This window comes from Sceloporus occidentalis, unplaced genomic scaffold, assembly GCF_023333645.1.
Source record: "Sceloporus occidentalis isolate IW3139 unplaced genomic scaffold, rSceOcc1.0.p SCAF_2, whole genome shotgun sequence".
Taxonomy (NCBI): Eukaryota; Metazoa; Chordata; class Lepidosauria; order Squamata; family Phrynosomatidae; genus Sceloporus; species Sceloporus occidentalis.
Genome location: NW_028316982.1, coordinates 72,192,184 through 72,220,000, shown reverse-complemented (window position 1 = coordinate 72,220,000; position 27,817 = coordinate 72,192,184). Strand labels below are relative to the sequence as shown.

Genomic DNA, 27,817 nt, shown 5'->3' with positions numbered 1-27,817 from the left:
CCTATTAAAACTAAAAGATCTCTAGTCACCACTGGGGAAAAACAGTCAACCCCTTGCTGTCTCTCTTCTTTGATGAAAAGGTAAACTGACAAAGGCATCAACATTAAACTTTTAACTATTAAGTATGACACAGTTGAGGTTTTCACAAAGCTGTCATCAGCTAGCAAGTTACTGGAGATCGATGCAGTTTATCATCTCAAATGCCTTACAAAATTCTACAGACATACCAGACCTAAGGCTAAATTTTCAGGAAAAGAATAAGTGATAGTACTGCTTCTTCTCAATTCTTGTCATATATAAAACATGAAGAGAAAGATGCAGATAATGTTTTCAAGTTGGCTGATTTCCATGGAACAAGCACAGCACCATCTCAAGAAAGCAATTCTTGATACGATAAGCAAATTAAACACTATGCATTTGCCATATAAATCAATGGCAACACTTCCAGAGTGAAGATTGCATTTCCATGGACAAGGTGTTCTGCTTATACTCAAAAATTACACCAGGAATTATGATGGGTAGATTCCACTGGGCCTAATTTGGCATTGATCTGAAACACATATGTCTTCGCAAACAACTCTGAGAGAAAAAGAAGTCATCAGTTTTTCCTCTAGATGGAGAAAAGTTCATAGGCTTTATGACATTTGCAGATGCATGCTGATCATGCCACACATCATCATCATTACTGTACTGTCCTTTGGGAATAAAGTTTGGTATCATCATCTTCAGCTTACAATTTAAAACAAGTACAAAGCACAAATTACAAGTACAAAGACATGCAAACACGCACTACCCTATACTTATAGCACAAGAGGTATTTAGAAATTATCTAAAAACATACACAGAAAAACATGATGGATAAGGGATACTCATGTATACACATTTGTTGACCAACTCAGTGAAAAAAACAAGACCAGACACAGATAACTCGGTTATAGAATGGCCAATTTTATTTAACTGAACTTATTTAACTTTATTTCTTCGAGAGCAGCAAAAACTAGCCGAGAGAACCTTGTGCGGGAACAGCTGATGTATGGTCTGCTCCAAGACCAATTCCCCAGCCTCCAAAGGGCAATCCAGAAGTGGGTTGCTCCCTGGCTGGCCTGCATCCAGAAGGCCAACCCAAGACTCCCTCACTTAACTCATAAGACTTAAATGAGGGTTTAAATCTCAGGCCAGCCCCACAGCAAGTCTCTTTCCCTTCCTGTTTAGTCACAAAACCTAAGTCAGTTCCAGAGACTTACCTTTACCCTTTAGGAGGGTGCCGAAGTGTTCACCTGGACCTCCGTCTCCCCCCAGCTATGTGTGAAATCTATTTATGACTACATCCCAGGCCAATTGTCAAAGTCCCCAACAGTGTGAGGTAGGCAAAAACAAACTTGGAAAGGGGAGAAAATTCCTACCTGGCCCCAAAACAACCAGACATTACTCTCACATTGCTGTTGAGGCGGGAGGATGGGCCAGCGTTTCAGCCAGACTGAGAGGGAATGGGCAGGCAAGCCTCAATTAGGCTGAGCCCCACTCCCACCTCTCTTAATGGCCCACAAAGCATGCCGTTTATCTTTAAATTAAACAGAGGCTGGATGGCCATCTGTCAGGGATGCTTTGATTTATATTTCCTGCATGGCAGGGGGTTAGACTGGATGGCCCTTGTGATCTCTTCCAACTCTGATTCTATGATTCTAAAGGCTCATTCCCTGATCACAGGATTGGGGAGAAGCACTGCAGGAAATAATACAGAGAATTGATCAGCCAAAAGGGGAAAAAGTACTCACCAAGCAAAATGCTGCTTGATCTGGCCACATAGTTCACAGCACTCAACGAAGTTTGACTGAGAATAAACAGTTGTTATTTAAGTAGGCTAACCATGATGGCTTCTACATGTAATTGTCTTCTGTTCTGGGAAAGACTGTGCAGGTAAAAGACTCATGACAACTAAGAACAAAAGTAGTAATAGCAGTATGATAGCCAGCATTATTGTAACAGAGATTCATGACTATGACTTGAAAGAAAATTCAACAATATTTGATAAACAGGTGAAAAATATGATTTTTGAGTTTTGGGAAGCCACAATAAGAAGACTCGTGGACTAATGGGAATCTTTGTAGTTCAGTACTTATTCTGTGCAAAATATGTGCATGTGCTTTTCTGTATGCACAGAAAACAGCATTTTCTGTAGAAAGAATAAAGTGATTTTTAATGAAGTGATTGGCAATATTTATGCACTCTTTTACAGCTAATACTCCATTTATGGGTATTGTGGCTTGCTATATTATCAGTCAATTTTTAAATATTTTGCCTACTTTTGATTAGGCAAAACATTTTCACCTAAACTAGTAAAAATGATATCTTCTTTGTTCTGGCTTTGGTGTTTCACATTCCCAGCAGATAATCACTGGGCTGCCACATTGAATTTCATGGAGAGATTTTGTAAAGAATTTACTCATTTACAAATCCCTCTTCTATTATACGGGCATCATAGCACAACTTTTTAGTCAGTAGTGTAAACAAAGTCTAAACATGGGTTACATAATCTCAAATAAGCTATTAAAATACAAGAGCAATCAAAAGTAATTTAAATGTTAATGTGCAGTTTTGCTTCTGAAGTGGAATTTTTAAAATTAAGTACTATAACTCTAGTTTGTTTCAACCTCACCAGAGAACGGTGCTGCTTTGCATAGAAGACATATCAATTTATATCACTGGGCTATACTTTTGTGAACTGAACCACTAACTCAGTTTTTTCCCTATAAACTGTGCCGAGCAATTACATTTGCTTTTATTAACTCTAAGAAAGTGTGAGGTTAGTACTGACATAGGTTCCCAGTTGACAAAAAGTAACTGTTACTATTCAAAGGCAGTAATTACAAGTAATTTGATCCTATATTAGCTTCAAGTGAAACTAACAGTAGCCTGTGTCAGCCCAGCTAAATGTCATTCATTGCAAAGTTACAATTTGGACCAAACTATCCAATACCAGAAAAAGCACATGACTTTTACTATCAAGAAAGCCAGGTGTAGGCTTGTAGTTTATATTCCTAATGGCAATTTTGCTATCTGGATAACATTTTGATTTTTCCCCCCACTTAGGGCTAATGATTGATAGCATTGTGCTTCTAAGCTAGCAGTTATTCTGCTGAGAAAGATGAGGGAGTGTGGCAAAGGGTGGGACATGGAGTCTATGATGCAGTCAAGTGCAACAGCCAAAACAACAGAATGTCCTTATCTTTGGAGAAATCTGTATCTGGCTTTGGTATTAACTGCAAAAATAATAAGCCTGGGGTATACTGGTAATAAATGACAAGAGCCATTAAATGACACAGCTTCCTAAATCACAGGTTACATATGTAGCTAATATCTATTTGAAATACCCTTTAAAAGCACAGTACGCTATCACGTTCACAATAAGTGTAATTAATGTACAGTTAGACATCCAATAGGTGAAATGCAGTGGACTACAATACAAAAGATTTGTACTCACAAATTCCCACACCTGATTTCAATAGATAAAATATGAATGTTTAATTTCTTAATTTTAAAACTTCACAATAATCATAACAACAACAGTCACATGCAAACAGTTTGACATGAATTTTTCATATCATAACCTTGTATGTGACACATTTTAACTAGTAAAAACATAATGATGAAGAAGTCTCACTTTCTTCCAGAAGTGAAGTTACAATTGCTATAATTCAATCATTAAAAAAAATCTAAAGTTTTTTGTTTTTTTTAAATCTGGAGAATTTTGTCACATCATGATGTCACAGCGATAGGACAAATTGCATTGCTTTTTTGGGGAAAGAATTGTGCCTTTTAATGAGAGAATGCTCAATTCCAACATAACCACAGAGCCACTCCCACTAAATCTTATAATAAAGTGTTTACAACACAAATAAGTCTGTGCTCAGCCATGGAAACCCAGTGAGAGACCTTGGGCAAGTCACACACTGTCAGCCTCAGAGGAAGGCAAAAGTAAACCCCTTCTGAACAAAGCTTGCAAAGAAAACCCCATGATAAGGTCCTTAAGGTCACCATAAGTCAGAAACTACTTGAACGGCAACAAAATTGATGATGCAAAAACTAACAGTGGGTTCTAAGGAGAGTTGTAAGACAAGTGCATTAATATTACGCACATATGCAGCAATGTATTTTTAAGCATGATAAAGTTTCAGGTCTACATGTTGGTAGAATGGAATGAGAAGCACAGGATGTTAACACAGATTATGCTTTCTTCATACTACTATAGTTCTGATTTTTTAAAAAAGAATAGTAACACAGGTTTGTGAAGCTGAAGGCTTCTACAGCTGGTATCCATAGTTTTTTTATGGGTTTTTCAGACTAAGAGGCCATGTTCTAGAAGAGTTTTTTTCTGACATTTCGCCAGCAGCTGTGGCTGGCATCTTTCTCTGAAGATGTCAGCCACAGCTGCTGGGGAAAGTCAGAAAAAAAACTCTTTTAGAGCATGGCCTCTTCTTAGCCCAAAAACCCCACAAAAAACTACCACAGGTTTGCAATTTTAAAAAATTGATATTATGGCAGTTCTTAATGTATTTTTGGATGATGACAACAAATAAGTTTATTGCACAGCCCCTGGGGACGTGATGGGGGTGGAAAGAAAGGGGGTGGGATGGGAACAGAATGGGGCAAGGGATGCATTTTATCGCACACTGGATAAAATCTGAGGTCATTTGTGGATTTGGAATGCCAAATTGTTATAAAACCAGCATATATTCTTTAAAAAGGTTTTTATGATCCTCAGTTTTTCTGGCCTGTGTAATGTGTCTCACTGTGTGCAGTGATACCAATTCAGAAATGGGAAGGATGGGTACAGAATCAGTGAAATGTCATTTGATGTATTTTCCTTGTCCAAAATCTCTATCATGACAAATACATAAAATGTTAATTCCAGAAGGCAAGTATTATTACAAAATTCCATGTGATCTAAATATATGTCAGTATTTAATTCTTTGTGAAAAGACTGTATCATAGTCCAGGAAAAAAATCTTAATTGACAGCATGCACTTAACGCATACTGACAAAGCTCTCACAATTTTACAACATGCTGTCAAATGAAAGCAAATTCTCGGTAAAGTTCTTATTGTATATGGCCTAATAAAGTTCTAGATTTGAACTCTAGTAACTCTGCAGTCCTTCCTTTCATCTCTTTCAAAGAAGTAAAAAAGATTTATAGTCACAGTGGTTTAATTTTTTTAAAAAAAAATGGAAATAGAATCTCCACAGAATAAATAAAACATCTGACCCATTAAGTGTGATTCTTTTTCTATGGCTCATAGAAAAGTCTTTCCTATTTCATATAATGTTATGCACCTAGACTGAAGGAAATGGAATACATGACCTTCATGGGTGAAATATTTTATATTTCTTCCAAGATGTGAAGTTGCTTTAAAAAGCAATGTGTGACTGGATGCATAAGTATCTATTTGTTTTCACATAAATGCTCTAGGAAGCCAGCCTATGTGGGAGCCAGAAATGCACCCTAATTTTTCACATGCTACATCCTTTGCTTCTCTTACAGAATGACCTCCTGAAAAAAATCCAATTTCCACATCAGCAAAAGGTTGTGGAATAATATTTGTTGGGAGGATGTACCAGATTATAGGAAAAGAAAAGTTCCTCAGTCTATATTTTCTTATTTTAATTTATCTGTCTGCCACAGCAGCCAAACCTATGCTGTCACACTCTGCTCAGGGAGCACACAATATCAAAGCAACAGGTTTTAAAATTAGACAGCTGCTGATTTCCATAGATGGCACAGTATTAATATTCTACTTTATCAGCATTTGCCACATTACACACACACACACACACCGTGACATAATGGTACAAGGATGATTATGCCATATCACTTGAACTGAGGGACTCCACAGATATGTCCAAATATGACATCTGGAATTAGGCATGAGAAAATGCATTTTCCTGGGGAGCAAAGTTCTGCCCTGGAACTCTCTGGCATTGCAGAAACTGTTTCTACAAAATCAGACTGGAACTATCTGAAAGTCCACTTCAGTTTTCAAAAATGGTGCTTGTTTGGAGTTCAACATTCCTGAATTCATTAGTTCTTTTTCTTTTATTCCTTTTTATTTCAGACAGAAAAATGCAGTCTGAAGAGGTTAAATGCCACAAAAACAATGCTAAAGGCCATATTCAACCTCAGAGCTATATTTTGGCCACCCATGTTCTAGGCTTTTCAGTTCTATCAGAGTCTTAAGTCTTATTACAATCTTATATATTTAGAGAGCCCTGGTGGCGCAGTGGTTAAATGCCTGCACTGCAGCCACTCACTGACAAACCTTAAGGTTGTGAGTTCAGTATCATCCAGGGGCTCAGGCTTGACTCAGGTTTGCATCCTTCCAAGGCCGCTAAAATGAGTACCCAGCTTGTTGGGGATAATTAGCTTATACGGCCCCATTCCCACTGGGCAAAAATGTGGCTTATTTTGCTGCGATTCTGACTCGGATTCTGACTCTGATTCTGACTTGAATCTGACTCATTGTTCCCATTAAAAACGGGTGCAAACAGACCCAATTTTTTTATCCCTGTTTTTGTTCCCATTGGTATTATCCCTGTGGTAATTTGAAGCGGGTTATTTTGCTCCCCATTCCCATTGCCCTTCCAGAACCTCTTTTTTAAAAAATCAGCTGTCAATCAAGCACTTAAGCACTTTACGTCACAGCCAATCAGTCACTTGGATGCTTTTCTCCTCCGGGAAAGGAAGAATAGTCCATCTGGGAAAGAGAGAAGGAGCCACTATTCGCCCTAAACCCCTTTGTGTCCAGGCTCTTCTGTGTCTCCCCAGACTCCCTCGGGAAGAGAGAAGAGGAGCCTCTATTCACCTTAACCCCCTTTGCGTCCAAGCTTTTCTGTGTCTCCCCAGACTCTCTCTGGGAAAGAGAGAAGAGGAGCCTCTATTTGCCCCAAATCCCTTTGCCTTCCCCACTGCTCCCTGGGCTGTCTGGGGGGCGATCAAGCAGGCATGTAATGCAAAGCCCATCTGCTGCCCAGGCGCTCAGGTGCTCAGGCAGAGGCAACAAAAGAAAGAAAAGGAAAAAATAATAGTTTAAAATGGTGTTCAATGGCTCTCCTCACACGGTCTATGAATATGGAGCAGGGGGGAGGTTGCAGGGGTCATAATGTGTTCACTGCGTTTGGAGGTCAATGTAGCACGATCGCCTTACCCTGCTTCCCAATCCACTGGGGGAAAGGCTATGCGAATGGAAGAAAATGGCGCCAGTGATGCAGAAAGAGAACAAGCAGGTGACATCCCAAGGCCAACCCCTTGAGCACTGCTCCTCCCATCCCCAAGTTCCCGAATCATATGCCATGAATCAGACTCGAGAGGCACAGGAAAACTTGCTGAAAAGCCGCTGTTTATTTAAACTGGTTTATCAACCACTGATTTGGGTTTTTCAGGATAAATTGATTCAGATTCGAATTCCAATGGGAATGATATTGGAGCAATGCGGATCGAATGCGCGTTCAAATGGAAACGATGCACCCATGATTCACCCATGATTCACATCCTGATTCACGTTATAAGCCAGTGGGAACATGGCCTACATTGCAAACCACTTAGGGAGTGCTTAAGTTCACTGATAAGCAGTATAGAAATGTATTTGCAACTGCTATACGGACTATGGTAAATAGAAAAGCAAGCCAATGTGGAGTAGCAGTTTGAGCTATGAGCTTTGACTCTGGAGACCAGGGTTTGAATCCCTACTCAAAAATGGAAACCCACCGCATCATCTTAAGCAAGTCACATTTTCTGAGCCTCAGAGGAAGGCAAAGGCAAACCACTCCAAAGAAATCTTGCCAAAAAAAACCCTCTGTGGGGCGGTACAGATTGGCATTTAAATGCCACCCCTTTTTGCTGTGCAGCATTACTGCAGCAACCAAACGGGGCAGTAATGCTCAAGCAAAAAAGGAGCCGCCGAAAGCAGCTCCTTTTTTGCGGCGTCCTACACACTGCGTTGCTCAGATGCCCACACATCATCCCTACGCCCCCCGTGTGGGCAGTGCTTGGTGAATAGTTGTGCCACTGGCATGTAGTGGCTCAGGACACTGCTGGTGTGCGATCCGAGCCCTACTATCGCCACCAGGACATAATGTCCTGGAGGTGTGTATCAGGCCTGTGATAATTTCAGCTTACGGCAGCGATGTCTAAACTCTAGTCCTCCAGGTGTTTTGGACTTCATCTCCCAGAAGCCTCAGCCACCTTGGCCAATGATCTGGGATGCTGGGAGCTGAAGTCCAAAACACGTGGAGGACCAGAGTTTGGACATCACTGCCTTAAGATCAAAGTACTTTGAAAACAACAAGATAACAGCAATCAATGAGCAAACAAGAAAAAAACACCAGGGCTTTCCATACAAGATCAATTGCAGTTGTCTCTGTCAGTGCTTCTAAAACAGGACATAATGGTAGATGTAGAGGTCAGAAATACAACATTACAAGTAGTGTAAGTCTAAATCCAGTTGTTAGTCCCAACTATAATAGACTCATCAAATCAAGACTAGCTAAATCATCACTTATGGTAATTCCATTAAATTAGGTCTACTCTAATTAGATCTCATCAAAAAGGAGACATAAAAGACTGCAGCAGTTATAGGACCATAGCATTAATTTCCCATGCAAGCAAAATTATGCTCAAAATTCCACAGCATGGACTCCAATCATAAATTAAGAGAGTAATCCCAGAGGTCCAAGTGGGGTTCAAGAAAGGAAGAGGCATGCCCAAATATGACAATAGGGACCATATTGCAAACATATGATGGACAATAGAGCAAGCCAAAGAATTACCGGGGGGGATCCACATGTGCTTTGTACACTATAGCAAGGGCATTGACTGCATAGACCATGAAAAGCTATGGTATGCTCTTAAAGAAATGACAGTGCCACTACATGTGATGAGGAAGCTGTGCTTAGAACAAGCGGTTACTGTAAGAACAACACACAGAGAAACAGAATGGCAAGGCAAGGCTGCATTTCATCATCCTAGCTGTTCAGCTTGTACGCAGAAATTATCATAAGAATAGCAGGTTTAGAGTCAAAAGAAGGAAGAGTGAAGATAGTAGGAAGGAACATCAACAAATATGATACGCAGCGAACACCATACTACTAGGGGAAAACATCACAGACTCGGAGCAGTCACTAAAGAAAATAAAAGAAGAAAGTGCAAAGGCAGTCCTAATGTTAAACATAAAGAAAGCAAAAATCATGACTATGGCGGATTTACATAAATTCAACCTAGATAAAAGGAAATTGAAATAAAGATTTCCTTCGATCAAACATCGATCAGAACAGAGACTGCAGTCAAGAAATTAGAAGAAGTAAGGAAAGGGAAGGGCAGTTATGAAAGAACAACAAAATCTTAAAGTGTAAAGATATACAGCCTAACACTAAAGTTAAAATTATGCAAGCCATTGTATTCCCGATTACTATATATGGATGTGAGAGCTGGACAATGAAGAAAGCAGATAGGAAGAAAGTTAATTCATTTGAGATGTGGTGTTGCAGAAGAGTGCTGATAGTGGACAAAAAGACATATTGTACATTGAATCCTAAAACAGGTCAAGTCTGAACTCTCCCTGGAAGACTCAAAGGCAGCTAACTTAAAGACAACTAACAACTCTAACTGGAACTAAGAAATGAATTTAGTCAATTTCTAGATTATGATGAAGGCATAAAAGTATTGCAACAAATAGGAAAACACAATGTTTTCTAGCTGCTTTTAATCTTACTTTTAATGGGCATTTCAGATAAATTTTGACTTTTTTTTTCAAATTTTATGTCATTTTCATAAATCCGTGTTTTTGCAACCCACCTACCAAAACATCAAAAAGTGATTAGCAAAGTAACCAATAATGCAATAATTCATATTTTTAAAAATGCTTACTTTTTAAACACAGTAATGAGTAGTGTAAAAGTAACTTTCAAACCTCTATGTAAGTGCAACTATGTTACCTACTCTACATCATACTTCATAAAATCAGGCTGCTCAATTACTATTCAAAGCCCACTTTATTCACCCATCTTCCTGTATTCATACTGAAATCTGTGGGACTACATCAGGACTACTGCTAGTAAGTAATAAGTGGACTGCAGCCTTCATTTCCTTCAAAGTCTTGTCTATGCATTTGTTATCCATTGTCCTTTCTCAGCTGTCCTTTAGTCTCTGATTGCAGGCTGTTTTCATTTAAACTGATTATGAATATAAAATGCAATCAGAAAACCATGTAGTCATGGCATTGCAAACTAGCAAACTATATGGACATTAAAGTCATGCCTGAACTTCAGTAAGAACATAAGAAGGCTTGATAAGGCTCAAGATAAATTCAGTGCAGGAACAGGAAAGTTGCAAACCTATCCATCACAAAAGATGAAGCAATTCCAATGTCCTATACAAAACTAGTTCTAGTTTTAGAAAATACCCACATTTTAAGCTTTTACACATTCCATATACTAAAATACTCATTGCCATTTTATTCAATGTATTTATACAAAGCAACACATAGTTATCATGTGTTTATAGATATTGGTGGAGAGAAACCGATATCAAGGACTTGAGCATTTTTCATCTACTGTGTCCCACCTTGGAGCCTAAGAAATCTTCTGCCAGGAAACATTGTTGGAGAGTGTCTGGCACAGAGAAATTTAACATCGGCGGGATACAGATGGGCAGGGGAAGACGTCTTGGAGGTGTATTCTGCTGAATACGGAGCCTCCAGACCGCCCGCCCCGGGGGCGTGGCTCAAGAGATGGGGCTTCCACATGGGGGGCAGTGAAGACGCCTCACCTGGGGCCGTTTCTGACCCGCAGTTTCCAAACCGCCGCCTCGGAGGACGCTGCAAAGAGAGAGGCAGCTTCCTCACGGGCGGCCAAAAACGGGGCTTTTTTTTTCCTTTGCCGGCTGGCGGATGCGCAGCTGCGCAGCAGCAGCGCTAAGCAGCGGCGGCAGAAAGCCTATGGGCACATTTAAAGTGCCCAAGCCCCTTTAAAACTTTTTTCCCCGCTCTGCCCAAGAACAATGGTGGTCTCCTGCCAGCTGGTGATCAGCTGGTGTTGGCATCCTTGCCCGCTTGCACTTTGCCAGTGTCACCAGCATCATGGATGCCTCCTCTCCTTTGGTCCCCGCGCTCCTGCTGAATCTGCAATGCACAGCCACAGCTGTCGCCGCTGCCACCGCTGTCCCCCTGCCATCCCCCATCACCTCCCTTGTACATATGTAAATATTTACAGTTTTAGGGGTTTTTATTGTTAGGTGAAAATGGCACAGGAATGTGTGTAGGGGCTCACTTTAAAGTCCAAACTTTCCAAGCAGCGCATGCGTACATGTTGCTCTAGGGTTAGGGTTAGGGTTAGGGTTAGGGTTAGGGTTACGAGTCTTAAAATGCGCTGCAGCTGTGCTGCAGCTTCCACACCTGCATGGCAGCTGACGCTGCAATTAAAGCCTGACTGCAAACTGCGCATGTTCCAGGACCCCGACTCATTATGCGACGCAGCAGACACGGAGCTTTTAAATGGGCAACTTAAATTAGCGGCGTAGCAATTCTGGTGTACCGGTGCAGCAGCTTACAGACGGAGCTGCACAGCTACGCATCAAACGGAAAAGAAGCGGAGAAAAGCAGCACCTTTTTAATGCCGCCTCTTCCCGCTTGGGGCGTGCAGGGGGCGTGTTCATGGCGGCATTCAGGTAAGGGCCGTCTGAAGGCTCTACCTTCATGACGTCATGAACACACCCCTTTTTGCCCGTCTGTATTCCGCCATCAACTGTTTTTATATGTGGGACTTCAGAGAGGATTAGCAAACTTAACCTCCCAATACAAAATCTAGTATTAATGTTTAGGTATATAGAGCAGTATCTTGCCCCAAAAGTTGGGATAGTAAATGTGATTCTGTAAATTAGGGGTGTGAACTGACGACAAGCTTTGTTGAGATCATGATTTACTCAGGATGATTTGGAAGTGGTGTCCAAACCTGAATATCAGTTTGGAAATCCAAATCATTCTCTCTCCTACTGATTATCACCAGAAACTGTCAAATATCTAGGACTCCTCTCTCCAGTTTATTAGTATGTGGCCACATTTGCAGATATAATAGTATCAGATCCATCTTCTGAGAGCATAAAGCAGGGATGGGCCACATTTTGGCTTCATGCAACCCCTCTTTTCAGCCTCTGATCTCTTGCTGAATAAGATTTTCCCACTACCAAACCTGTTACTGGAAGACCAAATACTAACAGATCCCCCACGTAAGGGAAGGGCCAACTGTAGTTTATAATCTCTTCCACAGTCAGTGCCTGGTCTAGATTTGGTTGCAAGAACAGAGTTTCTCCATATTCTGCTCCCAATTATATGAATTTTGTAGTGACTATCTGGTGATGTCCATGTGTATAGTCTGTTCTCTGGCTGTGTGAAGTTTTGTATGGATAGATTGTTGGCCTCAAAAAATTCTATCAGTCCTCCTTCATTTCTTGTACTAAGTCTGAATTGTACTGTTTTTTAGTCTTCTCTGCCACCTTTAGCATTCCATCCACCCATTTGCAATCCTGTGCTGGTGTGTTGTTAATTTGTATTGTCAGTTTCTTCTTACTCTGCCTCTGTGGTTGGTGCATATACTTGGATTATGGTGATGATTATAAGTTTATAGGTTAAAGCCTTATTGAAATGATTCAGTCTCAGTTTACATTGTATCCTTTGACTGTTTTTGCTGCATCTCTACTTAGTATGAAAACCATCCCATTTCTTTGTGACTTTTCATTTCCTGTGTAGGAAATTGTCTGAGTCAATGTTTATGTTTTCTATTTCATTTTTTACTATGGCCTTTATCACACTGAGAGTTTTGCAGCTCTGATCCGAAGCCACTGTGGCTCCAACCATGCAAATTCACATAAAAACGTGATGTATTACCTCACGTGATTGTTTTCTATGGGGGGGTCGTTCCGAAGCAGATCCACAGTCAATCCTGATTTTTGTGAATTCAGTAACAAGCGAATTCACAAAAATTGTTTCCAAACTCACTTCGATTTCAATCCAAATTGGTCTGGTGTGGAATGCAACTTTGCTTCCGTCCCGGTACACATCCCCAAACCTCCAAGGCCCCATATTTCCCATTATGCTGTGCTGTAATTTTGCTCCATTTTCTTCTGGTACTCCTTCAAGAATGGAGGATGCATAATATTTCTATAATAATAATAATAATAATAATAATAATAATAATAATAATAATGGAGAACAAGGCACTGCAAAATAATAATAATAATAATAATAATAATAAGAAGAAGAAGAAGAAGAAGAAGAAGTTATTAGTTTGCTGAGGCACCAGAGCTCTCTGGCAGAGAAGGCTCAATGTCTCACGACACTACAGTTCCCAAAATTCCATAGCACTGAGCCAGGACAGTTAAAGTGGAGTCAAACCGGATTATCTCCCCAGTGCAGATGCAATATAAGAGAAGGCAACTGTTACAAAGGGAAGGAGATTGGATTGGATTCAGGGAGGTGGTACTTTAGGGAGCATGGAGAATAAGGGAAACCGGATCATTTCTGCACTCCTCCAAAATGAGTCTCCTTCAGAGCCAAAGGATTTACTTCCAAGTAAACCTACAGCTTCTACACTGATTATTTTGCAGTGAAATAAATTATTAATATTATTATTATTAAGGAACTATTATTATTATTATTAATAATAAATTATTTCACTGCAAAACAACATCATCATCATCAACAACAACAATAATTTTGCCAGTTATATATGTTAATGTATAGAGTGTATGAAAATGTTCAGATGTAACAGTTTGGTTATTCACTTTGCAGAAGCCTGGAATTGGCTGCAGCTGGGACTCAAACCAGCAGGTGATGTCCAAATTCACAGTGTGTTCCAGAGAGCACCTAACAAGATGTAAACATACAGTGTCATCTTTGCAAGGGGGAATATATTCCAAGGTGCACAGGAAATTGTACAGGAAGGGGTTGAGCTAGATTGCCACATGGCAAATGTGTATATAAGCTCAGATGTCCGTTTGTACATTTTGGGTGTTTATAGTTGGTGGATGGTGTTGATGATTGTTCTTGCGTGTGTCTTTGGCAACAAATAAACAAAGTGCCTCTACGGAGATAAGCCAGGTGTCACTGTGCCTTTCTTCTAGCAGCTGTTTTCCTGGCATGCTCCGGCAGCTAACAGTTGTTTATCTTCAACACAAGGCTTCCAAGTTTACTCTGTGCGCTCACATTTGCATCAACAATATATTTGGGTGAAGCAGAGGGCATGTAGGGATAGGTGACATTCCCTATCATTCATGTGAGGCTAGCATGCACATGAAACTAGAACCAAGAAGTGGCCCCCTTCTTCACCTCGGAAGTGCAAAGGTTCACGATGCGTTCAGAGCCTCACTGAGCATGCGCAAGGGTGCCAATTTGCATTGGTGAATCTGCATGGTATGTACTGGTGTGGTAATTTAATGTGGACTCGCTCCACTTTGACTCAGGAATTACCACAATTTCGTTTTTCATGTGTGATAATTCATCACGTGAATTACCTTGGATTGGAATTGATTCTGCTTCCCCTTCACTTCGGATTGGCTCTGGATTGGCGTTCCAGTTTCACATGTGATAAGGCCCTATGTCTAGCTTTCTCTGGGTCATGCTTTTCACATTCCACATTCCTATAATTTCCCTCTTGAACTGTGGTGCTCAAAGATGAACACAGTATTCCAGGAGAGGCCTAACCAAAGCAGATCAGAGTGTAACTATTACTCCCCTCAGTCTAGACCAGGGGTAGACAACCTTTTTGACCCGGGAGCCGGGTTGCTGTCCCTCAGACAACTGGGGGGCCAAAGCCAAAAAATAAATAATTACACAATTTTAAAAATTATATAAATAAATAAACCGGGACAAATGTAGGACAAAATTTTCAAATGGAGAACACTTTTATAAAATGGAGGACACGCTGAAAATTTGCTGATTTTTTTTTAAAATGTTAATATAAATGCATGTTTCTGAGGCTTCTATAGACAATTGCCCCCTTGCCTGCCGCTTGCCCGCCTCCTCCTGATAGGCCAAAGGCCCCGGCAGCAATCGGCGGCAGGACCAAGCTGGGGCCGGTCCCAAGGCCTCACTGGGACGGATCCGGCACTCGGGCCGTAGGTTGCCTACCCCTGGTCTAGACAATACACTCCTATTGATCAAGTCCAGTATCATATTGGCTTTTATAGCTGCTGTATCACACTGGTGACTCATGTTCAGCTTGTAGTCTACTAAGATTCCCAGATCACTCTTGCATTTTCCCTCTTTGCTGCATCACACTGCTGACTCATGTTCAATTTTTGATCCACAATGATTCCAAGATCTTTTTCACATGTAGGACTGCTGAGCCAAGTATCCCCCACCCTATTCTTGCACATTTGGTTTTTGTGGCCTAAATGTAGACTTTCGCATTTGTATCTGTTGAGTTTCATTTTATTAATTTCAGCCCAGTTTTCTGGCTTATCAAGTTTGTTTTCAATTCTGTCCCTATGTTCCAGTTTTTTATATTATCAGCAAATTTTATAAGGACTCCCTCCAGCACATCATAATTCTAAGTCATTGATAAATATATTAAAGTGTGTTGGTTATGTCATCTTTTCAGTTAGGGTTATATGTGTTTATCAAGGTATATTCAAATCACCTATCATACACAAAGAAGAAGAAAGACGGTGTGCCAAAATTGTGCTGTGATAAAAGTCCAGAATATCTGGTTTTGCAGGAGTAGCCACACTCTCCAATTTTAGAACAATGTTGTTTGCTTTCACAGATTTTTCTCCACACATATTTACTGAAGCTCAGGGTGTTCACTTTCATGAATATCTTGAGCCTAAATAAAGAGTTCCCGTTTTTACTATACTCCCAGGGGATATGCAATCATTTTAAGGGGAGAGAGTTATCCAATACATAATGATGATGATGATGATAAATTTTATTTATATCCTGCCCCTCCAAAAAGGATCTAGGCAGGTTACAATAAAACACATAAATACAATACATGATGCATGCATAACTAAAAATTACACAATCCCCCTAACTCACTATCTTAAAACTAAATGATAACACTATAAAATGACAACACTATAAAATACAGTTAAAATTAATTAAAATAGAGCTAAGTCACTCTATATATTTTAAGTGTTAAGAGAAACAGTTGGGATTTTCCCTAAAAGAGAAAAAAATGTTAGAATTGAAATATACTTTTTCAAAGGAACAATATTTCCAAAGAAGAGAAGGAAGATTATGAGGCTAAAATGAAACAGAGGGCCGGAACAGACGGCCCTTTAAAGCCACCGTACGGATGGCCTGAGAACCTGATGTTTATACACCACTCTGAAGCCTTCCTGAAGCTGCCTGGAAGTTGGGAGGGGGGATTCAAGATGCTCCAGCAGCATCGTGTTTACACGCTGCATGCCACTGGAGCATCTTGAAGCCAGCTTTGGGCATCAGTGGAGCTGCAAAAGCTGGTTTTTTCCCCATCCCAAAAAGGAGCTGATCTTTTCTGCTCCTTTTTGGGATGGCTTCAAGGCACATTGGGACTGCAGCATGTGATTGCCATGGCCCCAATCCCTCTTAGGAAGGGGCGGGTTCAAGCCAACCCTTCTTGTTAGTCTGTTCCAGCACAAATCTTTGGTTAAATCATTTACTTGCTATAACACAGCTTTACTTATCTAGTTGATATTCTAGTAATGAACTTGGGAATGGTGTTTTATTTGATTCTAGGCTAATCAATAAAACATATTTGTATCTACAGAATCAAGAACAGGACACCAAGCTACATTCCTTTCCTTTCTTCTTGGTTTATTACAATTCAGATTCAGAATCTTCAATATTTCTTCCCAGCTGTAAACAGGTTGCTCATTTCTTTGATGTCACTCATTTCATGCAGTCCCATACCTACCAAATCTGAAAGGAAGGAAGGCAGGTAGTTTGAGAAGACTGGCAAGCAGCTTGTCATTTACCATAACATACAATGACATTACTGCCTAGAGCAAAGTTTGTCTCTCTTTCTTTCGCTCTTTCTAAATTCATTAACCATTCTCCCCAACAGTGCATCACCGCAAGTTCACATTCTGCACTGCAGCACAAAAGTATTCTACTTAAGCATTTGTCATGGATGAACCCCTAGCTAAGCTAGTTGCTTTTAACTTGAGAGAAGAAAGATGTGTTGCCATTAAAAGAAACAAACAACTGGAGTGAAGAGTGTGTCTGTGTTTCAGAAAAAGCTTTTCCAAATTCTAGAGCTTCTTTGCACATAATTTGCTAAAAGCTGTAAGGAGAAAGATGGCACATTTTTACAAGATGTAGAACAATCTAAAATCACTGCTATAGATAATAAAAGAGCATAAAGTAAAATGGTGCTCATGGGGAACCATTAATACACAGCTGCAAAGTGACTACACCTCAAAAGGAGCTCCACAAGAGTGTGCCTGAGGGAGTCAGCCTCTCTTAGTATTCCAGCTGAAGAAATGTTAACTAATTCCCAGTGAGACTGTTGTTAGGAAATGTAGCACAAACAGTAGAATTTTAGATTCTGTACACACCAAGACTTAACAGATATGTGAACAAGCAAATACACACCTGTGTTTCTGAGTTATCTTAGGAAACAGGAAGAAACTCTATTGGTTACTCAAATTAATCTATCTAACTAACTGTCAACTTATTTCTATTATTCTCTCAGAGACATTAATAGTATCTATCAATTCCACTGTTTCTAAAGGTTCATAAATGGTGAAAGGTAAGTATGTTGTCCAAAATGAGTCTAATAAAAAGTTACAGATCATGTTTCTGGTTCCCCCCCCCCCTTTTATTAGCTTCTGCAAAGTAGGAGGAGTCAAACAGGATAAGGCTGAACAGACTTTCCTTGCGGAATAAAACACTCGGGACTTTAGCCAAACAGATTTCATAAATGTCAGTCACAGTACCCTCTGAGACATATCTACTGAAAAGCAAGTGCCATTGTTTTCAATTATACTTACTCTCAGGGAAATATACAGAATACTGCAAGCTTAGTCTGACCATGTGACATTTAAAAAGTAAATGTCATATGAACCTTTTTAAACATCAAATGCAAACTGGAGTCATAGTCATTTTTCACTCTACTTACAGATGAAGAGAATGCAAAATAAAATCAAAAATATATTTAAAGCACTACTTATGAAAATTTAACAGACTGGACTTTAATGTTTAAAATTCAGACCGTGAAGTCTCATTTTTATTCCCCAAATTAACTTCAAATCAGATTCAATCAGAAGTGCTGGTGCCACAGGATGATAGCGGGGGCATGACACAGGGACCTCAAACAGCCTCCAGGTAATTACACTGCATAATGAAAGACCGTGGAAAGCAGCAAACTGTTCCCCTACACAATATATGTGATAAACCACAAAGATTCCTCATATAGAAAACATAAATAGGCAGTGATTGGCTAAAATCTTTTTCAAAAAGAATGTAAAACAAGAAATTAGGTAAAATGTTAATTTAACTTTCTCCAGCTTTAAGTCATAGGCTGCAGGAATTCAAAACTCACCAACTTCTAAATGCAGTTGTAATTGTTTTAACTGATTTTCTCAAAGTGCTAACACTCTACTGATATATATTTAATAAAATACATTACAAAGGCTTATTGAGTAAGTACAGACATAACTGTTTCCAGTTAAGAGATCTATACTGAGAGAAGCCACACTTGGTGTTTTTCCACGCACCCACACAAAGTTCCTCTGCCAAGCATAGTCATAGTCATGTTACCATCAATTCTAACAGTGTTTTAGTATGATAGGAAGTCACATGTCACAACTGTAAACCCTTTCCCTCCCTTCCAACATTTCACAGGTCAATCATAACGGTCTAAGGGTGAAGTGGAATAGGCGAACCATAACTAACCAAATGAAATTAAAATGGCCAGCCTGAATTGAACCTGGGATTGGCATAGCAAATGGAGTACACTCACCCCTACTTTAGCCTTCCTCTAAAAGGTGATACATATGCTGAAAACATCTTTAGCCTGTAAGCTATTTTTAAAAAATGGTAAATAACTGAATGTAAAGAACAGATAAATCAGATACTTAGATAAATCAAAAGACAAGATATGTAACACAGACACATTGTAAATCCAGTTTTTCATGCTGTTGGAGAACAATACTGGATCTTAAATATAGGGATATAACCTTCAACGCAAGAGAAAGATTAACCATAAGTCAAATAAGCAAACCGAATATTTTCTGGTAATTTCAATATATATGGACTGCACACTATGGACTTGTGTATAATGTGTTTTCTTTAGTTTTGTTTTAAAAATATAGCCAAGATGTAGAGAATTCAGATTTTGGGATCGTATGTGAATTATGTTTACTTAAAATAGAAACATTAATCAAAATGATGATACAGTGGTTTCAGTACTGAGCTAAAACATCCAGGAGACCAGGGTTCAAATCCCTGCTCAGCCATGCAACTCCTTAGCCTCACAGGAAGGCAATGGCAAACCTCGTTTGAAGAAATATTGTCAAGCAAATCCTAGGATATAGTTGGCATAAGTCAGAATTGATGGGAAAATACATAAAAAATAATATGAAGAAACATTACCTGAAAAATGTGACAAAAAACTGCACCAGGTCCATGATGGTGTTGTGTTGTGAAAATGCGATCTGGGAGGAAAAGAGTAAAAATCTGTTATGGTCACTTTTTACTAAGTCCATTTTAAGAAGAATCATTCTGTACAATCAGTTAAATGTAACTAAAATTGTTAGAGTCTAACAGGATAGTCAAATCAGATTGTTGACAATGATATGCATCAGTTTGTAAATCCTACAGTATATACAAGAGAGTTTAGTAATGTATTAATTCCAACTATCTACTGTGATGTTTGAAATCCCAATTAATAGCTAAATGGGCCAAAAATATGAAGATGGTGTCAGGCCTCTGGGCTCCAAGTCCTATAATACCCTGAGAAGGGGCTAGAAGATTATGAGACTGGGACTGTTTCATTCAGAAAGAATCTTCAGTACATTTCTTTGCAGCCAATCTGCCCTAACACTGAGGATGTGACCTTAAACATCTATCACACTCAGAAGGCAAGTCCCAATAGCAGATCTATCTCCCCTAGCTGATGGAAACCAACACGTGAAGAACCAGGCAATAACTAATTTATAGGAAGCAGCTAGATCCACTAAAGTCTAGCTATAATAAAGGACTTGTCAGCCTACACAAGGATCCATATGGCTTCAGCTCTTTATTAAAAACAATGCTATTCCTAAGCTACAATGGGAACAGTGAGCTTCAAGCACTATGATGCACTAGAAGTCCATACTTCTCTGAAATTTTCAACAAATACATTTGCCTCTGACATTATTATTCATTTGATCTTCTTGTCCAACTAGACCTGCTCAGAGGTTCTGACCATTTCGACTTTCTCTGAAGCTCAAGACCCTCTAGAACAGGATAAATCAGGATAGATATTAAACCGAAATGACAATGCAATTCAATAAATTCTCTCTCTCTCTCTCTCTCTGTGTGTGTGTGTGTGTGTGAAGAACTGTACTGGAAGGTATTTTAGGATAAACTCTGAAAACAAAACTGAAGAAGGGAGGCAACATTATTCGGAAAGGTGGGAAAATTCCTTCAGGGAAGAAATAATGCTGGCAGCAGCTACAGTATAAAGCGCCTGCATCACATTCCTCAGTTAAAAACTGTTAAATTGATGAATTAAACAAGTGAATAAAATAATTCAGGAAGTCCAAATATATAAAGTGCAATGTGATACTGTTATCTATTTAAAGTGAAGCATGAGAAGTTTATGGCATATTTAAATCTGACAACATGCTCCTCCAAGTGACCATAGGTGGGTGAAAGAGTTGGAGGTTAGAATTATAACCATGCATCAATGCTCTGGTTTGTCTTCAGATCAGATAAATAACTATGCATGTAAGTGGGTTCAAGAGAGGTATGTTCTCTCTGAAAGCTATCTTCATACACCAACTCTTCTGCTAATTCTAGTGTTCTGGTGGGAGGCTAAGATGAAAAAAGATGATTAAAAATAATAACATTCAAAAAAGTCGCCCATGTGTGCCATCTTGGCTGTAAAATATAAACACAGTTGTATCAAGATCAGGCTTTAGGCCTTTAGGAAAGCCTATTCTGCTTGCTTGCTTGCTTACTTACTCTAACCTTTTTGCATGTATCTGCCTTCAAAACGTATTTTAAAAGATTTCTTTTTAATCTGCATCAGCTAATGATATCCCCAGAGTCAACCTTGTTCAGAGTTTTGCAGTATATATGCAGAATTTTCAGTAATTGTACTTTCAAAATACCTTCTACAGAAAAGTTCCACAAATTGCTTACAGAAGCAATTTTCTACTTAAAGCCGATGGCCTCTGAGGACTTTACTAGAGCTAAGCTCCCTTGTTGTTGTGAATTGCAATGTATGTCCTAATGCAAGATATTTATCTAAACTGCTTTGTTTTACTACATATTTCCTCGAACACATAAAGAACACCATATTTTGTGGCAATGCAGCACAGTTTAGTGTGTGTAAATATTGTATCTACTTGTACACCTTATCTTGATAGTTATTTCTTTTTTATGCAAATGGCCTCGATATTAGAGAGATTGAACACATTTGTTCTACATAACTTTGATTTTCACATTGAACTGCTTTAGATGCAATACACAAAACAATCTTGAACTTTCATAGAGCAAATAAAGCAGAGGGAGGGGGAAGTAACTCATCATGGATAGCACTATGAACCCCACATTTGCCTAAGAATTCAAATATGTTCTAATTTAAGTTAGATGAACCAACGGCCTTATGAGAAATAGGTTCAAGAACTGGGTTTCAAGAGCACTTCTTCAGAGTACTGTCCAACAGTTCTTATGCTTGAAATTAATGAAGCAATTTGCCATCCACCTGGAAAGTTGGCACCAGACAACAGTATTAGAGTAATTAAAATTTATTAATAAGAATCTGAAATGTGACAGTAAAATGGGACACGTAGGCACTTCATTTGGGAGGTCAGGTTAAGCTGAGCCTCCCGATGAGAATGGCCTCCTGTTTCTAAACTGTGGAATGAAGCCCCTATCGTTTATTATCACCTATTCCCATGTATGTCCCCACATTGCTGGTTGGCAGGGGCAGGGAACCACCTCAACTCATCCCTTAAGCTGGACTTTAATTAAAGGTATCTGGGCAACTTCCTTCACCTGGAGTGCCTCACAAGGCACATAAGGTAAGCATGTAACCCAGGGGTAGGCAACCCTTTTGAGCCGGGGGCCGGGTTGCTGTCCCTCAGACGACTGGGAGGCTGAAGCCGGGGGTTGGAGCTTCCACCCTCCAGGGGTGGGGCCGCATACTGGGGGCGGAGCTTCCACCCTCCGGGGGCCAGGCCTCCTCCTCTTTGCCGGCCCCTGACGGGGCCCCAGGCCCCATCAGAGGCCAGCAAAAAAGCTGGCGGGGGCCGCCAGCGCTGGAGACCTCCCCCTCTTTGCCGGCCCCTGATGGGGCCCCAGGCCCCGTCAGAGGCCGGCAAAAAAGCCGGCGGAGGCCGCCACTGCTGGAGGCCTCCCCCTCTTAGGAGGGCTTCAGCGACAGCAACCGGCCTCCCAGAGGCCCGCTGCTGCCGCTGGGGCCCTCTTGGAGGGCCCCAGTGAAGGTAACCGGCCTCCCAGAGGCCAGCTGCCACCACCGGAGCCCTCTTGGAGGGCCCCAGCGAAGGCAACCGGTCTCTTAGAGGCCCGCTGCTGCCGCGGGAGCCCTGTTCGAGGGCTCCAGTGGCCACAGCAGGCCTCTCAGAGGTCGCCGCCAATGGCGGCAAAGTCTCGCGCGACCTTTCTTGTGGTCGCGTGAGACTTTGCCTCTAGGCGCCGCCATTTTGTTTTCAAAATGGCGGCGAAGTCTCACGCGACCACAGGGGAGGTCGCGCAAGATTTCGCCGCCATTTTGAAAAACAAAATGGCGGTGCCCGGTAGCAGCGAAAGCCGCAATCGGCATCGGCGGAAGGGTTAGGCAGGGGCTGGCAGAAAGGCTTCCATGGGCCGCATCTGGCCCGCGGGCAGGAGGTTGCCGACCCCTGATGTAACCTAACAAAGTGCTTTCAACCTGCCAGTTGTGACGGAATAATGCAAACACTTAACACTTAGGCATGGAGTAGATAGGGGGAAATGTCCACATATAGCCAAGACAAACATTCCAACATAGGGACTAGCAAAAACCATCCTATAAAGGGAGGGTAGGCATGGGGCTTTTGAAGGCAAAAGGGACTGATGCCTGAGCCCCACTGTCTGAAATACCAGCCAAGCTATAAGAAGATATAAGCACATGATACATATGGTGGCATAGTCCCCCAGCCAACAGCTAGAGAAAGGCAAACACATTTTGCTAAAGGCCAAGGGAGTGAGACTGCTGAAGTCTTTATATTCTGCATGATGGCAATTATTTTCACTTACAGTGTAAACATTAATTCCAATTGTCTCTCATTACACAATTATCCTAAGCAAAGCTTTTGTCATCAATAACCTTGGTCCCAGTGATTATAAATGATAGGCATATGATAGTATTTTTATATGCCATTTATTTTCAGTTTGGCTAAATACTTGATCAGCATATATAAATGCAAATTAAATTAATGACCAACGAATCTATCTTGCATAGGTGCTGTGTATCACATATCTATCCATAGACATTTGCAAATGTCAAGCCAAACAGCTTAATTAACTAGATCCATTTTAGAAATACTGAAGTCAGTGTTTGATGTTTGTCTCATGTTTAAAACAACATTAAGATTTAAACCAGGAACCCGCACCATGACATACAGTATTTGTGCATGCAATGTAAACTGAAAACTAAATGTAGTACACAGCCACCACCAATTCTGAACTTCTCCTTTTAAGCAATTTGATCCTTTAATGGAAAGAACTGATCAACAGCAACAGAGCCAGATGTAGCTAGCACTAAAAGGTGCAGCAATGCTCAAGTATGTGATCTTTTCACAGTAGGCACTGCTTGTTAAACAAAGTGACTGCACTGTGTAGCCACAGACACCATCCATCTCTATGAAGTGATACCGGCTCCTAAGGACAAAGATACCCTCTCTGAGCTTTTTCTTGTTCTGTAGCAACTACCCATATATTTCATCCATTTAGATCATATATTCATTGATTACTTATGAATGTTTTAAAAATGAACTTAGTTTCTATACATAACATGAATGGTGTTTATCTTTTTAAGCCTGTAAAGCCAAGAGAATAATTGCAGACAACTCATTCTTTACACCAGTAGAGTTAATAGCCAAATCTATAATCTCTATTCCAGACAGAGACAGCTTGATCTTCTCAGTGAGGTTAGTTACTGCATTCGAATGACAATAATTTAATTATAAAAAGAATTGTTTTTCAGTGGTGTGAATAACACAACAATATTTATTAATTTTGAAAGAGGTAGTTGGTTCAACATTAGGGTCACATGCTCCTGAAACCCAGTTCCATTCTTAACAACCTAGTTACTAATTCCCAGCTCCAGTTAGCATTTTGGTTACTACCCAAAAGAAACTTGAGGTTACATTTCATGTGTACACCTGCACAGAATGCATTGGAGGAGTCCAGACATGATGAACTAATAGAAGTATCACCACTATGGTCAGATTTTTGCACATTTTTGTAAATATATAAACACTTTTGATAAGAAGCAAGACAGAAAATATATATTTTTCTATTGTGCATAAATAAATAAAAATATAAGCTGCCTTCAAAGCTCTTGGAAGAAATAAATCACCAGTAATAGGCAGCATATCAATAGATTTGTTTAAAGCTACAGCAATAGGATCTATTCAAATTTTAACCAAACTCTGCCAACAGATATGGGAAATAAAACAAAGGCCCACAGACTGGAGATCTTCCATATGCACTCCAGTCCCTAAGAAAGGGGATACCAAGAATTTCAGTAACCACTGGACCATTTCATTAACCTCCCCTCCCTCATGCAAACAAAGTGATAACCCGAATTTTACAATAAAGCTTTTTAACATATATGGAAGGAGAAATTACAGGTGTTCAGCTGGGTTCAGAAGAAGAAGTGGCAGTATGAATCATACTGCGAACATATACTGGGTGATAAAACACACCAACTAATTTCAGAAGACAGTTAGTGTATGCTTTATAGATTATAAAGTATGGCTCACTCTAAAAGAGAGACTAAAGATCTGTGAAATGGCAGGAGACATGGATTCCTACCATTTCACAGATCCTCATGTCTCTCTCCAGTCAAGTTTCTCTCCAGCCTTGCAAATACAGTAACAGTACGTTTGGGATTTTGGAATACTTTGGATTTCAGAACTCTGGATAAAGGATATTCAACCTGCATAGAGAAAGCTATATTAGACTTGTAGTAGTATGTACATGACACCATACTACTAGTAGAAAATAGCAAAGATTTGGAATGACTACTGAAGAACATCAGCAACAAAGTGCAAAAAGCACAGCTATAGTCTAACATTAAGAAATCAAAAATAACAACTACAACTGATTTATATAACTTTAACATGGGTGATGAAGACATCAAAATAGCCATTTATAAATAAAAATGGAGACTAGTCAAGGAATCAGAAGATGACCAGGACTTGGAACAACAACCGTGAAGCAACTAGGTAAGATCCTTTAGTGTAAAAATATACCATTGAATACTAAACAAAAATTGTCCACATCATTGTATTCCTGATTTCTATTTATGTTTGTGAAAGCTAGATAATGAGCAAGGTGATAGGAAAAGAATCAGTTCATTGGAAACATGATGCGAGAAGAGAATCCAGTGAGTAGAAACTGACTTACTGGCAATAAATAGCAAGAGTAGACACAGTGAACAACTAGGAACTTTGCACGTGAACACTTATGCAAGTTCAATAGGTTAACAGGTCAATAGATTCAATTAATCTAGTTGGAACAGTTGGATTTAGGTCAGTATCTCTAACCCATTGAACTCAAATTAGAGTGATTACAACAACCATAGCTCTAATCACATTTTCTAGAATGAAGTTAAATGGAATGGAATCACTCCCTGGCAGGTGACTCTGAAAAATTAGAACCATTTCTGTTCATTGAGGCTGTCCCTACAATTTGAGATCCTATTTCCCAAGGTTACAAATCATATGAAGAGCCTCCAGAGAAACAGAAGGTCTCTGTTCTCAATTACTTCCTGTGAGTTTGGGTATGGCAAGAATAAGTTTATACACTCTTGATAAATTTAGTTCCATTTTAGAACAGAGCTACTAAACACATGCATTTGCATTTCACTCTCATTGGTACAAGAACAGTTCAGGTTTAGTGAAATAGTACCTAAGTTTTGTTTTATTACTAAGTAAATTTGATTTGCTGGCCTCATTATATCTTTGAAAATCATATATATGTGGTGTCAAATGATTTAAGAATTTTAACTAATGGAATATGTATATTTCATGTTGAATTAATGAAACATGTACATTTCAACTGTTCACACTTAAATCAGTGTACCTATTACCAAATCTGTAACGTGTGAGTCATTTTGAGACAAAACAGTCTTGCCCTTGAAAATTAATACATATACACACAGATAGGAAGAATATGTGGCTGGGACCCATACAAAGAAGGAGATCTGGTGAAATCAGTAAGGATTTAAACACTGCCATTGTCAAACCCCAGATCTGGAATTATTGACTCCAGATCACAAGACCCAGGGCTCTGATTTATAAAACAAAGCAAGTTTAAATCTTCCATGAAATCATGATAAAACATTCTTTTTTAATTGTACTTCATTTTCATTAAAATACTTGTTTCTGCCAGCAATGACTGTGATAGTAGAAACATTATTTTTTAACATTCATTAATTACTGCCTTTCAGTGTTAATAAATTAAGGATATTTAAGCAAGAAAAACAAAAAAGAGAAAAACTTTAGCAGAAGGTCTAAAAATCACTGGGCCTTAGTGACAGATTTAACATGATACGGTCAGCCATAATGCAAAGTAAACTGCCTGGAGAATGCTGATATGGATACTTAAACTCCATAAAATTATTACTTCTTACAGTATCATCAAAAATTGTAATTGAATTTCTTCCTGGATAAAATTATTACATACTCCCACAGAGCCAAAATGCATGTTCTGTTGTAGAAGGGGCTCAAATTACAGGGAGTAGAGATTAATTTGTTTCATTGTCAATCCTCTGCTGGAGAAAGAATGCCACCCTTTTTGATTGAGACAGCTTTCAACTCTAGACGTATATGAGATGGGACATGAGGAGCAGAAGTGTGCCTGTGGTTCCTTTGTAACCTTTTCAATTGCATAAAAAGAAACGAACAAATGTAAAGATTGACACCAATGTGTGTCTTTCTAAAGGAAGATCAGACAAATTTATGCATTATAAGGCTATCAGTTGCTACTAGTCACGATGGCTATATTTTGCTCTAGCATCAGAAGAAGAATGTGTCTATGTAATACAGAAATGAGTTACAGTATCAATACATTTTTTGAACACATATACCACTACCTGGGGAAAATGAGTTGGAGACTGGGAAGGGAGCTACTGTATTTTTGTGCTGCTTGTGGATGTCCCATAGCCACTGGGTGGTCACCATGGGGAAAGAACACAGGATTAGATAGGCTTCTACTAGAATCGAACATAGGGCCTAAATACTCTAAACACACCAGATTCCATCTGATCTTGGAAGCTAAGCAGGGTCAGCCCTAGGTTAGTACTTGATAGGAGACTATCAACAAATGCCAGGTGCTATAGGCTATATTTTAGAGGAAGGAATGGTCAAAAC

General features: G+C 39.6%; 1 protein-coding gene across 5 annotated transcripts in view; it reads right to left on the bottom strand.

Moving 5' to 3' along the window:
* The window catches only part of ATRNL1 (attractin like 1), a 686,837-nt gene that overhangs the window by 345,266 nt on the left and 313,754 nt on the right, over window positions 1–27,817 (bottom strand). For 4 of the 5 annotated variants that reach the window (XM_089509984.1, XM_089509985.1, XM_089509986.1 and 1 more), the window contains one exon: window positions 19,620–19,681. In XM_089509984.1, coding sequence (XP_089366110.1) covers window positions 19,620–19,681 — 62 coding nt within the window. Of the gene's footprint in view, window positions 1–16,027; window positions 16,944–19,619; window positions 19,682–27,817 lie in introns of those variants that run through there. The other variant, XM_089509988.1, reaches the window with a different exon arrangement.